The sequence below is a fragment of the Salvia hispanica genome, chromosome 1, assembly GCF_029641045.1.
Source record: "Salvia hispanica isolate PSC_SH4W2 chromosome 1, Shi_PSC_v1, whole genome shotgun sequence".
In the NCBI taxonomy this organism is placed as follows: domain Eukaryota; kingdom Viridiplantae; phylum Streptophyta; class Magnoliopsida; order Lamiales; family Lamiaceae; genus Salvia; species Salvia hispanica.
Genome location: NC_142692.1, coordinates 48,858,793 through 48,873,652, shown reverse-complemented (window position 1 = coordinate 48,873,652; position 14,860 = coordinate 48,858,793). Strand labels below are relative to the sequence as shown.

The 14,860-nt window shown below is 35.1% G+C and overlaps 2 protein-coding genes across 4 annotated transcripts; both read right to left on the bottom strand.

Moving 5' to 3' along the window:
• Window positions 1–2,269: 2,269 nt before the first annotated feature.
• Window positions 2,270–4,526, bottom strand: LOC125218102 (C2H2 and C2HC zinc fingers superfamily protein). Its single transcript, XM_048119698.2, has 5 exons — window positions 4,012–4,526; window positions 3,862–3,914; window positions 2,815–2,896; window positions 2,669–2,743; window positions 2,270–2,591 (listed from the first exon to the last, which is right to left on the bottom strand). Exons 1-5 carry the CDS (start codon window positions 4,157–4,159, stop codon window positions 2,482–2,484), a joined length of 468 nt encoding a protein of 155 aa, XP_047975655.1. The 5' UTR covers window positions 4,160–4,526; the 3' UTR covers window positions 2,270–2,481.
• Window positions 4,527–4,661: 135 nt separating this feature from the next.
• On the bottom strand, window positions 4,662–13,717 carry LOC125218101 (shaggy-related protein kinase alpha-like). Of its 3 annotated transcripts, none has more exons than XM_048119696.2 (13): window positions 13,594–13,717; window positions 9,444–9,598; window positions 9,243–9,335; window positions 8,598–8,657; window positions 8,207–8,479; window positions 7,644–7,718; window positions 6,958–7,014; window positions 6,731–6,871; window positions 6,566–6,616; window positions 5,589–5,684; window positions 5,427–5,510; window positions 5,060–5,162; window positions 4,662–4,984 (listed from the first exon to the last, which is right to left on the bottom strand). In XM_048119696.2, exons 2-13 carry the CDS (start codon window positions 9,549–9,551, stop codon window positions 4,902–4,904), a joined length of 1,224 nt encoding a protein of 407 aa, XP_047975653.1. In that variant the 5' UTR covers window positions 9,552–9,598; window positions 13,594–13,717; the 3' UTR covers window positions 4,662–4,901. The 3 variants fall into 3 exon arrangements, with proteins under 3 accessions (XP_047975653.1, XP_047975651.1, XP_047975652.1); XM_048119694.2 differs by having other exon boundaries at window positions 13,544–13,698; XM_048119695.2 differs by lacking the exon at window positions 13,594–13,717 and adding an exon at window positions 11,490–12,017.
• Window positions 13,718–14,860: the final 1,143 nt, after the last annotated feature.

Here is a 14,860-nt window from a genome sequence, read left to right as displayed (position 1 = left end):
GTATAGTGCTCCCTCTGTCCCTTTAGAAATGCAACATTTTTTCTTTTTGGGATGTTCCATTAAAAATGAAATGTTTCCTAAAATAGAAACATTACTCTCTCTACTTTTTCCTCTCTCTTACTTTACTCTCTCTTCATTAACTCACAAAACAACATTATATAAAATCTTGTGCCGGAAACCAAATGTTTCATATTTATTGGGATGAAGGGAGTATTAATTTGACTTGTAAGAAAATAAGTTGTTTGAGAAATAGAAATTGTGGATAATCATTTGAAAACACAATAGGCTCTCAACAAATTTGAAATCATCCGTCCATATGCACCAGAGTACAAACTAGTCAATAAATTAGTTTCACTTAATATAGACGTTCTAGCTATTTCAAAATTGGGGCAACATCAAATGTACAAGTGGAAGAAGGCAGTTGTGGATTTGATAAATTCACAGCATCAAAATTCTTGAGATAGTCACAAGAATCTACCTACAAAACATATTCAGCTCATGTTCAGAGTTGTTAGGAGCTCAGGGCGCACCGAGCGATTAGGTAAAGATCCGGGACGCAAGGCGAGAATTTGAGTCTTGAGAAAAATTGCAGTGAATATACCCTGTTGTTAGGAGAATTGTGAGTGTGTTATTGAAGTTATATGAAGGGAGAAGAACACATATTTAAAGGAGAAAATCTGACAGATTGTGTTTGTTATTTATTGAAAAACAGTTTATTGGGTTTAGGGATTTGAAAGGCACAACCGCCTACTTTAGGGTTTCGATATTTGAAAAGTCACAGCCATCCCCTGCATCCCAGCCGGGCGCACTGTTAACAACACGGCTCATGTTTCATGTCTCCTTTGGCTACTGGAAATGAGGTGGTTGCTCAGGTCTAACACGAGAATGTGCTGTGCCATCATGATGTGATGGCCGGGTTTGACAGAAGGGGAAGCCACTTGGTTGGATGTTGTGCGAGCAGGAACAAGATATCATGGTGAGCATGAATCTCTGGCCCATAACCAAGAGATCATATACCATTGGATCTAAAATGATCTAATAGTACTAGACAGCATATTTTAGCAGCTTCATGTGGTCCTAAAAAGTAAAAGCCATCCAATAACCAAGTCCATGCAGGGCAGGGCCTTTACCAAAACCACTCCACATGCATATCTTACACAGTCGACTCAATCATGATCAAATTCATTTAATGGAACTTTTGAAAAGCAGTCCATCTTTCTAGTTATCCAACTTCATTTTGCTACCAGGAGGGGAAAGAAATTTCTGGCTGCAACCATACTCTAATGACTGTCAAATCATCCAACACGTTAAGATCTAACCACGTCATCCTCTTGTCATAAATTACAGCAGTACATCTTGAATGTTTGATTTGCAATCCAAAGTTATAGTATTCAATAAATCTATGTGACCAAATTTTGTACAACCAAATTCTTGTTTATTTGACAAAAAAATAGGTTTATTTATGAATTTAATTAAAATATTAGATACATATATAGTACATGGAAAGTGCATAATATTGTGGTTATATATTTATGATTTTTTATAATTTTTTTATTTTTTTAGAATTATATATGTAACTAGTGCCTACTTTAATTCAAATTTTAAAAATAATAGAAAGAAAATTCAAATATAAATATAAAAAATGAGGTTAAAGGCTAATAAGTCTTTTTAACTTATCCACTTACTATATTTATAATTTTAATATATAACTAATACATCAAATTATTAATATAACTTTATTTTGGTTGTACAAAATTTGGTTGTTTATCATTCCTCGTATTCTATAGTATTTTTTTTCTGTTTAATAGTTAGGGTGCCTTCTCTGTTCTTTGTAAATTTATCAGAAGAAAAAAGGGAAAAGAAAGTCATCACCCTTTAAATTCTTCTTTTATTTTCCCTCAATAAAAAAGAATTTCACCCTTTCTTTATTCTTTTTTTCACTTCAACAATATTTTCCCTCATTTGAGTGAAAAGGAGAAACAAGAAATGATGATGAAATTTTTGTTTATATACAAGGAGTGAAGAGAATGGAGGCATTTAATGGGTGGGAATTTCATTTTTCCTCCTTTTTCCATGACAAAATTTACAATCAAAGAGAACACGCCCAATAAGAAGTTACTGCAAAGTTCCTAACTTCCTGAAAAGTGAAAACTTAACAATTTCTAGTGAATATATGAAAGGAGAATATTCAACCAATATAATGGTCATGCTCGGAATCTCAAGTTCAAATTTCTTCCAAGCGTAACATGACATTCTAGAACATTGCAGATTAGACAAGGAAATATATATATTGGTTCTATAAAGCTGTGAAAAAATACATTCAGGAGAATGTATCATGAAAAAGGCATAATAAGGTGAGGATTCATGTATTTTAGGTAACAAGAAACTTCTAGGGGTAGTAAATACAAGCTAAAATTTGAAGAATAAGCACTACAAATATTTATATTTAATTACAGCTTGGTATAATGAAGGGTGGCACACCTATCCCCAATCAACAAAAGGTAGAGATGGGTATCCACCTTCTGGAGGAGGCAACAACGATGGAGGTAGATTTCCAAGGGACATTCCCATTTGATTGCCAAGGAATATAGCTGCAATGAAATGGAAAAGGTTACCACTGAGACATATTAAGAAGTGAGACATTGTTTAAAGGGGAATGTAAACTTGCCAGGCAGAGTGGCTCCTCCGTTCAAATGACTATCGGGAATACCCCCAGACAGAGCATGACTAGCAGCAGTCGTTCCTGGTTATTGGAGAGCTGACAACATGAATATATAAACTACTGATTATAATAGTTAAAGAAGCAACCGATACCTTCCAATCTTTGAGCATTCATATTTGTCAAATTATTCTTGGGGTGATGATACTTGCATGACTCTCCATATTGGCACGAACCCTTTACTTTAAGAAAAGAAATTAGAGAGCACATTCAAGAAACTAATGACAGCATGCATGATTGAAACTGAGACTAAAAAAGCATACCGAATTTCGATACAAAAAAACCCTTCAACAAACTAATTAGCAAGCATCTTTCAAAAACTCAGGATTGACCAGTTTTCGCTCATTATCATATTATTAAGCATGGGAAATCATAAATTAAGTTTCTAAATTGATGCATTCATACACCATCCTGCCAAATATATGCAGCCTGCTGAAAATTGGATAATCTCGTCATCGTGAATGCAGCGTAGCTAATTGTTAAAAATATATGATCCAGATATGATGTAGAGAAATAAACTGTATTAGTTTCAAATGATACTCAAACAGACTTGCTTCTCTTAATGGGGATAGATAGGACTTAGGAGTGTTCACTGTGCCCTTTACCTTTGAATATTCCCATGAACATAAATACATGCGAAAACTGTTCTAACCTCTCCTAATCTTTGTTTGTGATTATCTAATGGGCAGTGACATGGAGATGTTTAATAAGAACAGAAGATTTGAAGTTGCAAGATAGTTGCAAAGACGAACAGCTTTCTTCATTTTCCCTCTTTGTACTCTGAAAAATCTTTAACAATCCATAATTTTTTAAAAATTAAATTAAGCCATAACTTGTATATGTAACCTAATTTGAAATAATTAAGGGGAGAAGCCTCTTAATTCACTAATTTGACCTCTTTTACAATAAAACTCATAGTAATTTTTTTTGTCACAAAAATCAGTTTAATTAGTTGAGCTGCCAATGAAGCAAATTATCAAACACCTAACATACATTTCCATAAGGCTTCAACAATAACACATTAAACCGAGGAAGATCTTAATCTCATAACTTATATCTAATCCAACATATTTGGCTAATCAGTTTCATCCCGTTATGAGTAAACATTTAGAAGCAATCAAGTAAAAAGTGCGAGAATTTACCGTACGGACAAAGCGATGGCAGACGCCTTTGCTAATGGACTGGAAGTCATCAACTAAAAAGAAAGAAAAGAAGAGAAAAGATGAGTTGGTATTTGTGTTTGTTGAATGAAATGTATTATTGAGGTTGAGAGAGAAGTGAGAAAGAGAGACATTGTGATTGAGAGGAGGAGCGAAGGGCGTCGTACCAGAGAGCTTTGGCCCTCTGGTGAGCAACGCCGTTGAGGTGGCGCCGCCGTGATGGCGGAGTGTCCTGGAATTGTTTGTCACAATAATCGCAGTAGTATTTCCCCAACGGCATCTTTCCCAATCTCCGACTAGTACAATATTTGAATGGATTGTTTCTATAGGCTATAGCTTAGCTAATTCCCCACTCTACATAATTTGCTTATTAATTTTAGATTAAATGGTCGATTTTGTCCTCGGATCATTTACTCCAAAATATCATATTGATTGTGAACATTTTAGTATTTACTACTTTTGAAACTTAAAGCAAATGATCGATAAAATTCTCTCTTTCGCAACTTCACCAAAATCAACAAAACATACATCAAAACCCATTTCAAAACCCATAAACTAATTCCATGAATCGTATTTCACTTTGGGGGATAAATCATGCATTCATGGCAACAAATGATTGTAGACTCTCAATTGTAATCAACTGCAATGGAACTGAGAGAGTATATTATTAGAATAGTCTGGGAAAACAATATTATTATTCAAATTCAAGTAATACTACATGAGGTAAAAATGGTGATTTCCCTAAAAATTGGAAATATAAGGGAAATTAAGATAGCAATACAGAAAGAGAGAATGGTGAGTTCATTACAGATACGAAGTCATCCTTATATCCACATGAGGTAAAAACCTCGCCAAAAAGCAGGAAAAATGTAGTAACAGATGGTGTTCAGGCAATCAGTCAACAGTTTCATACACATGCAAACAGGGTCATATTATAACATAAAAACAACATATGGTGATGAAGACAGAGATACATTATGTTTGTGCACGGCTCTTCAAGGCTCAACTGGTTGCTACGAGAATCATACTGTGAGAACAGGACACTGCTTTCTCGCATGCTCAGGAATCAACCTTGCCAAAGTCTCCGCTGGGAGACCCTTCAACTCTATACACACAAGGCAACTATTTGAAATGGAATCCAGCAGAAATGAGGAATTTAACAAGACTTGGGAATGTTTACCTTGTGGTTTGAAGTTAAATAATGGGGGCAGGAATCTGCCATTGGGAAGTCGAGTGTTTGGATCACGCAGCTCATCAAAAAAGGGATGCATTATGGCATCCAGCTGCAGTGCGTGTTAATGACTCAATTATTTGCTAAACTAATAGTAAAGGTAATTCGTAAGTATAAGAGCTTCTGGAAACCAAACACCGAAGAAAATTATAAGATGTCCACAAAGAATAAAAACAACAGATGTAACCATGACTTCTTTATATAATCTAAAGCAGTGAACGGTTTGGTAAAGTTGTAAACTGCATATAGAAAAGCATTATGAAACCAAAATGACCGGTTTCAACCCTTTAATCAATGCAAAGACTAGAATTCTCACAGCTGAGCAACGCAGATTAGGAGAGTACTGTAGTAGTCTTGAAACAAGATCCACAGCTTCTGGAGGCATGCGTTTATGGAATATCTGGTCAACAGACAAATTGTAAAATGGAATCCCGTAACAAACAAAGAAATGAGGTCAAACGCAGGAGCATAGGAATACCTTGTGCCACGGATGAGCTTTAATTTGAGGAAATTTGAACTCGGTATAATTGGGATTCATACATTTTATTTCCTCCCTGGTTGGAGTACCCAAGACCTGAGAAAGTCATTTCATTAGTGGAGTTAGATTCACTGAGCTTTATACAAAGATTAACTAACATGAACCCTTTGACATCCAAGATTGATTCGAGAACCCCAAAATCCACTAGATAACTTAATGAGATTTTCATGGGAAGAGATCAAATTCTCTGAAGGTACACAGAACCAATATGATCTGCAGTTGTCATACAAAGAAGCATTATGTAAATAAACACTTTGGGAAAATAAAGTGTTGTGTATACAAATAGCAATAGCATAAACTAAGCATTGGTGTATATATAAATAAGCAATATGCAAAGAAGCATTTGCTCCTAGCTTTCTTCACCAGGAATGGTTCCCACATGAACCCATCCAGAATTTCTCCCCTTTCTAATACTTACACATCTAAATATCTGAAGAAACAAATAGATAAGATATTGTAGAACTGTAACTGGTTAACAACATTTAGGCTCATTAATGGTGCTTTACTATTTCATATTTTTCCATTAATCTGTCATGGAGAGACTCCCTATTCTCATTTACTATATCTCTAAACTTCATTTGCCCATTTAATTTCTTTCACTTCTCATTTCTCTCATTTATACCTCTGCACGTAGTGCGCCCCGTGCCCCGGATTTTCACCTCATTGGCCCAGTGCGCCCCGTGCCCCTAGCAACACTGGTAAGGACTCACACAGAACCCCCCCAAGCAAAAAAGAGAACTCCCCACCAAAACGATCATATGATAGGGGGGAAGGATTTATAGATAATACAAGATTATAGAAGATGGTTACATAGTGCAAGTATAGAAATGCTATTTTTTCCTTGACTGAGTGAGTTTGTACGTGTGTGTGTGTGTGTATGTGAGTGAGTGAGTGAGAGAGAGAGAGAGAGAGAGAACCTTGATGACCTCAACAAGCTGGTCTACTCCACTCTCACCAGGAAACAGAGGCTGAGAAAACAAAGGAAAATAGTTACTATTATGAGGTAAAACTGTAAAAGAAACACTGTAACTGCTTGTGCTGAAGGTCTCTATCTATTAGGCAGAGCAAGAGCAAATATGTACTTGTCCAAGAAGTAGCTCAGCAAGCACACAACCAGCAGACCAAATGTCAATGCTAGTGGTATATTCGGTTGCTCCAAAAATAAGCTCAGGTGCTCTGTAATACCTAGAGCAGATATACGAGATATTGGGCTCCCCTTTGACCTGCCAAAACCCAAAAATAATAAAGCCAATCATATACGCTTCCAACTGTGAACGTGATGCCAACTTCACTAATCTATATTTCATACCAAAACTTTGGCACTTCCAAAATCGCATAATTTGACCTGGTGGGTGTGCGGATTCACCTGCATAACATGATCAGATTATTGTATGGAAAGAAAGTCCGGAACAGGCAAATTAGAGAAAACTCTTACAAGAGATTGAATAAAGCAAATTATCTCTAAATACAGGCAAATTTTTAGGCTGTTATTACACAGTGATTTTAAATTAAGCAAACAAGCAAGTATATATGCATGATGATACAGTTGGATATCTGTTAAAGCCTCAATTATCATCACATCAGACCTACACGACTACCAATTCATGTTGCCCAGTTTACTTGGATTCATAACCCATCAAGATATCCTGTTGAGCTCCACATACAATTTATACTTGTATTCTGAGTCCTGACACTTGGTTAACTAGAACAAAATTTACAGCAGACGGCAAGAAACAGAAGATCATACATAAATTGGCTAGTATATCAGATTATGAGCAACTTATCATCATCCTAGATTTAAGCATATCAACATTACATACACACACTTGGTACAGAAGTAACATTTATTAATATCTGCCATATATCAAGCAAAATGAAGTACGACACCTACATATGAATTTGTTTGTCATTCAAATCTAAGGATAGAGAACTCAGTCACCAAGAATAGAATAAGTCTGTATACCCCCAATGATATATAAACTTGAACAAACGTACCAACAAATTTTGAGGCTTTATGTCCCTGTGACACACTCCAATACCACAATGGATGTAAGACAGAGCTCTGAAGATCTGCCAAACAACAGCTAGGTGAGTTAAAACTTCTGATAAGTATACAATTATGAGGCTGATCTGTAGAAACACATTTATTGATTAATATCCAGCTGCTCAGACACAATAGAAATAGTAATATTCCTTACCTACAAAGCCTGAAGTAGATTTTCAGATTAGCAACCGATATCTCAAGGTTAACTATGTGACATAATTTCAGAAAATAATGAGGACACTATGGTGATAAAGTTGATGGAATCTTATCAACTCATTAAGTAGCTTGAGTGGAATAGAAAATTATGACAAAGACGAAAAACAAGAGGAATAATTAGATGTTAAATTTCAATAAAAACTTAAACAAGGTTTCGAGCTAAGAACCTACAAGCGCCTACAATTAATTATAAGAAGAGGCATATCAAAGAGAGAATATAGTTTCACCACATGTTCCCAAGATAATAACCACAGTTCACAGAGCAGATAGAATCTAGGAAATGCAACTGAAAAAATACCTGGTATGCATACAGCTTGACATAGATCAGTGGTATTCTTTGGCTCAACTTATTATAATGTTTGATTACACGGTGAACAGTCTCAGGAACATACTCAAGTACCAGATTGAGATAAAGCTCATCCTTTTCAGTTGTCGAGAAGAAGCAGTGTTTCAGAGACACAACATTTGGATGGTTGAGAAGGCGCATGGTTTGCAACTCTCTGTTCTTATACCTCTTATCCTGGAGAACCTTTTTTATAGCAACCGTTTCTCCATTTTCCAAACATTTTGCCTGTATTACCACAAAATCGATGAGCAATGGCAATGTAGTTGCATTGGCATATAACAAACACAATATGGTCGTATGTACAACATAAAATTTTAAGGTCAAAGGAAATCAACGAACTTACTTGAAATACAACTCCAAATGACCCATGTCCAACAACACGTTCTGCCATGTAACTAATTGTCTGAAAGAATTGCCCAAAAGGAGAAAAAGTGAAATTTGTAAGCCAGTTCCAGACCCTCAAGCAAAGGGAAGAACATAAAATTGCAAAAGATGCAAGAAGCATATAAATTTGCAGTAATAGTTCACCCAACTTGCAAGACCAGTGTCCTTGCAGTCCCTATGAGTCCTATATTAAGAAACATTAAGAGTAAAAGTAGCACCCTTAGAGTCTTTCTGAGCAGATGAATGATTCCCTTGAAAGTCTTGGCATTAGCTATTATATACTCTTTAGGTCTGCTGTCATCAACAACAGCCTACTTTTCATACAATTACAAGCATGGATATTTCTTATATTTTCTAATGAATTTTACAATGGGGCCAAAGGAAAGACTATCGAAATTCCATCAAGAAACTGAGAGTATGAACTCAAGAAGATGACATCTTATATTCTACCACAACAGATCATTTCTTTTTCTTTTCTTTTTTTTTTTAATTTTGCTTGCTCTATGTGTTGGGCCGGGGGGTCATTTTGGCCTAGAAGGTTGCAGCTAAGGGCAGCATCAGATCAAGAGAGTAGAGAAACACAGATGACAAGATGGCACATTACCTGCTTTGGCTGACCATTTTGACCACCAATAGTAGTAACTATTATGTGACCTGTCTCAGTCCCATTGCCATCTACAATTGTTGCTTCCATTTCCTATAAATAAGAAAGATCTCATTACACGCCAAGTCCAACAAAAGTTAGGCACAATAAGAGAACCATAAAGAAACAAAGTTTTCAATATCTACTTTTAACCCTACATACCTTGTCATCCCTGATTTTCATGTCATTCATCTCCTCAGGCAAATTATCAAGCCCTACAGCATGACTCCCTGACTCCCTTGAGTCAGAAGTAGGTGCCATAGTAGCCATTTGCCAAAAAAACTAGCAGATTATATATCCTCGGGCAAGTCACTCACCTGTATGAACCAAAGTGCCAATGTAAACTCCTGAGGAAAAAGACCTGTGCTTATAACGAGAAATTGTTGAATGCTTATTCACATAAAGAAGTGCAATCATTATTATAGAATGTCTAATTGTCTACAGTGAATACAATTCGAATCGAAATTGTGAGCATCCATAAGAAATGAGGGACAGTTAAGGCAGTATCCTTAATGGAATTTCTGCGAGTTCAAGAAATAGTGTTTCAATAAAACACCACTTTGCTTGTGTAGCTGAAGATACAGTGTCTGGACTCAACCACATATAACATAATAAGCACATGTTTAACTCAAGAAGAATGCGTAACATATTATAGTTTTATGGTGAGCTCTTACAATCTAATGCAACATCCATCCCACTCTACATGGCTCAACACCTTTGAATACGTATATTAAGGAATGCGGTTTTATGGATATAAGTTAAAAGGGGTCTACTTGTAAGACATTTTTTAGGTATACTTTTGGCTTTGACTTTTGAGTATTTATAAAGGGGACAAACCAAAATGAGTCTCAAGTCATGTAGAGTTGGACGAGGAAGTAATAAGCATCACATCATAAATATAATATATCAGGTCCAGATTACATAATCCACGATTATTTCAGATTGAGGAAAAAGATATAAAGGAAAAATAGCCCCATACTACCACTAAAATGAATTACAGTATAATCCCACCCGCAATGTTAAAATTGATGTATTATCTATCTGTCAGTAAATGATGTGTACGCTTAGGCTGACAACATTCTCTGGATGAGCAGGTGAACTATTTGACTATATAACACAAATAACAAAAATAACTAAAATAAAATAAAACAGCATCGCTCTAAATATTACAGGAATCAATAGACAAAATTGAAATAAAGAAGTATCATACAAAACTAATTAGTAACATTAGAGTAGAGTAGACATAAACTTATATGCCAATAAGAAGGGTTTTTTGTTACCACCTAGTGTGCCTAGGAGTATAAACTATTGAAAGAGAAAAACAAGGAAATTAAAAATAATCAAATTTATTTCTTTTAGTTATTACAAAGGAAAGCCCCCCTTCAACCTTTCAAGTGATCAAAAACAGACTTGGGAATAAAGGGAAAGAACAATGCAGAGAAGGCCACTTATTCTGCTGTCAAAAATATATATACATATATATATAAGGAAACTCAGAATACACAATACACAATACACTATGACAGGGATCTAAAAGAGATGATACATAGTTAAACAAGGATGTGTGTATAGAGATCCTCCAATAGTTTTCCCAGCTACTATACCTACTCAGGAATTTTGAGAAGGTGGAGGCAATTCAGCCCAGAGATAAGAAGAATCAACCAAAAGTGGGTAAAGATAATAAACTGTATAAATATATGAGGAACATAAAGCTACATAAAAGGGATGTGATGCATGTATTCATATACATCTCCTGGCCAGTAAAACTAAGGTTTCCTTCAGCTCTAGGAATTTTGAAGTGACCCAAATAATTTTGATGCGTCTTTTAATGGGGGTATTTTCAAGGGAAACGAATCTGTTTTAGGGAATTGGTTCCAATTAGGACATCCAGAAAAGAGGTAAAGAAAAGTGAAAGTCTAGTGCATTAGTTCAAGCAAACAATGTGTGTTATAGCCCATTATCAATGACCAAGTATCAAGAATGGAGGGGGAGGGAGTTCGGGGATGAAGTAACGAATAATAATTAGATAAGATAAATAATTATTTTCAGGGATGATAACATTATAAACCAGATTGTACAATAAAGTTATTAAGCCTCAATATTCAGCTTTCCTGCCAAACAAAAGAGTACTTATAATTTATGAATCATGTTATGTTGGATGACTAATCATCATCATTAAGATTGACATGGTAAATTAGGCATCCTTACCCTATTTGTAATTAAATTCCTCAATTTCCTCAAGGTCACTTTGGATTTCCCCTTCATGATCTTCAAGATCGTTCTTGTTATCACTTAGTCATTCATAGATGAGTAGTAATCTTTAATTGAAGCTAAAATCACATGGATAAAAAAATCAAACTTAATAAAAATTACACTAGGCATAGCATTTTGCACCTATAACCTCTTCTAAGGCGCCATATAGCCTAGGCACACGCCTTACTAAAGTTGTACACCTAAGCCTCAGGCACCTCTGATAACAATGGAAAGATGAGCTCAAATAATAACCAATTCAAAATTTCAAATCTTAGGAAATTCTACTTAAGGAAGTACTACCCATCATGTATTTCCAGTTCAAATTTCTTTATTTTTAGATCAATCCAACAATAAGTACAAAAACAAGATTATTAAAGAGGAAACTAGTGGGCGCGCTCAAAACTAAAAAATAAGTACATTTTATCACAGCATTGGCTGTTTAAGCTTTCTCGATGCAGAACTGCTGCTTCAGAAACAGACAGAATGAAAAGGAGAAAGGATGATTGAATAGGGAAGCTTTGAAGAACTGAATTTGACGGGCTTAACCATAGCAGTCTAAGGCCAGGTACAGAATCTCTCTCTCTCTCTTTTTCTCTGTGTGTGTGTGTGTGATATGTAAAAAAGAAGAGTCAATACTTGATCAAATAGCTTAGTTAGCTAAAGGAAACTCCTGGTCTGCTCAGCTGGCCAAAAACAAACTCCAAATAAGCCCAGACCCAGCCCCGTGTGCAAGCATCTGAAGACCGACATGGTTTAAGGCTAGAGATAATAGCAAAGCAAACATAGATGAGATCATTTTCTGTTGATCACGCAAATAGTATTATTGGCGATGGTTTAATCCCACATGGTACCCACACCAGATAAGTTGTTGTAAGCCATGGGTAGATTATACAACGACTGAAGCACTAAATCCAACAAAGACAAGGATATCTACTTAAAATAAACTTACAATGAATTTATTGTCAATATTTATGACAAGCAGCTATTTAAGGAACTTCAGAATTACATTAGATATGAGTCCGTAATGTTGAACATTTAAGCACACTTCATCAACTGTTGAGCAAGTATAAGATTGGCAATATTGCTACCCAAAGTTCTTAACTCATGTAAAATTGGGTATCCAATATCCCATTGATCAAGCCAATATATCGACCAAATGTTCATTTGGTTTGACCAGTGGTCTTTTGAAGGCCTTACTTAAATAACTTATTTCTTTGTTTGCAGAGATGACAACTTATTGAAATGTTGAAAAGAGTATTGAATCTTCTATTTTATGCGAAGCTTTTAATGGCACATAGGTATGGAGAATGTGTGTCTCCCTCTCCTACATTTATTAATATTTCAACATTCATTAACCGTCCAAGATAGACAAAATCATAAATAGGTTCCATGCATAGGAGTCATTCATCCAATTTTGTGGATTCAGAGCAACACTACTTTCATCGACTCCTACACATCAAACTTAGAGCACAAAATATGCTGTAAGTCCATTTCCCTACACCTTAACACACAACCCCCAACCTGTAGGACACATCTAAATCCTCTCAGTATTAGTATATATAGAGCAGCATAACGACCAAAACGATAAGCAAGCTGAAAACGAAAGACAACCTAATAAGTGAAAACAGAATTACCACATTTGGAACAATCGCAGCCAATATTAGTTGGTTAAAGTCATCAAACTCGAAGATAAGAGATCTAACAAGCCGATAACCAAAAAAAAGGAGAAATGATCAGCTCCACACACAGGAAAACTATTCATAAAACAAAATCACATTTCAGTGAAACAAACTCAACGAAAGGCGATCCGCCGATCCACCGCACGTGACTCAAAACAAAATCCACCTAAAATCCGCAGATATCAGCGATTGTATCAACACAAAAAGAGGGGGAAAAAACATACAGTCTACAAAAAGAAAAAGCAATTCGCAGGTACCGAATGCAGAAGCGAAAAGGAAAAACGTGATGGAATCAGAATGCAGAAAATGACGGAGAGAGAAAGAGCGCACCGATGATCATCGGTGACTGACTTCGATGATGAATTGTGTGGCTGAATTACCTGACACTTCCACCCATAGAAAAACAAGAGAAATGCGCACCAATCTAGAGAGAGAAAAAAACAGAGGGAAATATAGTAAAATAAATAGATCAGTGAGATATAAATATTTCATATGCTGTTTTCCCTTGTTTTTCAAAAGGCTTATTAATTAGTAGTAGTATTTTATTTAGCTCTGCATGTTGCAATAATGGGGGGGCGTGACACTCAAACCTCAAACCTCTAATTTATTCATACATCTTTGTTTTCTGAAAAATAATTTTATAGATTTCTGAAAAATAAAAAAAATACTAATAGTAATTTAAAATTTCATAAAATAGATCAATATGTCGTCCACTGCCGGAAATTTTTTTAAAAAAACAATAGTACTCCCTCCGTCCCAAGAAAGATGACCCCTTCCTTGGACGAAATGAAAATTTATGTAACTTTTTTTGTATGTGAAGTAGAGAGAATAAAATAAGAGAGGAAGAATAAAATAGAAAAAAAAGATATTTTCATTTTTAGTAATGTGTCATCTTAGCTGGGACAAACCAAATAAAGAAAGTGGGTCATCTGTAATGGGAGGAGGGAGTATATCTTATACTGTCTCATTCTCATAGACCAAAATATGTGATGAAAATTTCAATTATTATTACTTACCAGAGTTGTATTGTTTGCACTCTATTAAAAAGTTGTCCTTTTATATATTTGAACTAAATCGCATCAATTATTAATGTCAACTTTACTGTCAATATATTACCTATATCTTAATTTATAAATTTGAGTCTTAAGTGAGAGGGCATGGAAAATGGCAGTGTAATGGAGTTAGATGTACTCAATAGTCATAGCTACCTAAATTTTATTCTGGAGACAAGGAGAGTAAGATAAAACTAGCATTATTACTATTATTAGCTTTTTATTTATTTGGACGAGTACAGTCGAATTCATTGCGGTAAATACATATAATATTCTTTACCAAATTTTGGAAGAACTGAAACAGTAAATAAAATTCATATACATTAATAAATGAAGGTAAATTCTCTCACAGTATCTGGAATTTTCCCTTTCCAGAAGTCACAGTCGCTACAAACCGAAAGTAGTCATGAACTATCTAAAAATAAAAGTGGTCCTGCTGTATAAATAATTAAGTACCCTCAAAATTAAAATTTTATTTTACATAAATCATACAAAGTTCCAAACATTATTTCAAAAAATTATCAAACTTTCGGTGAAAACTGGATCTTAAACGTATACGTTTATTTTAAGACTTGAAATTTGATGTACAATTATT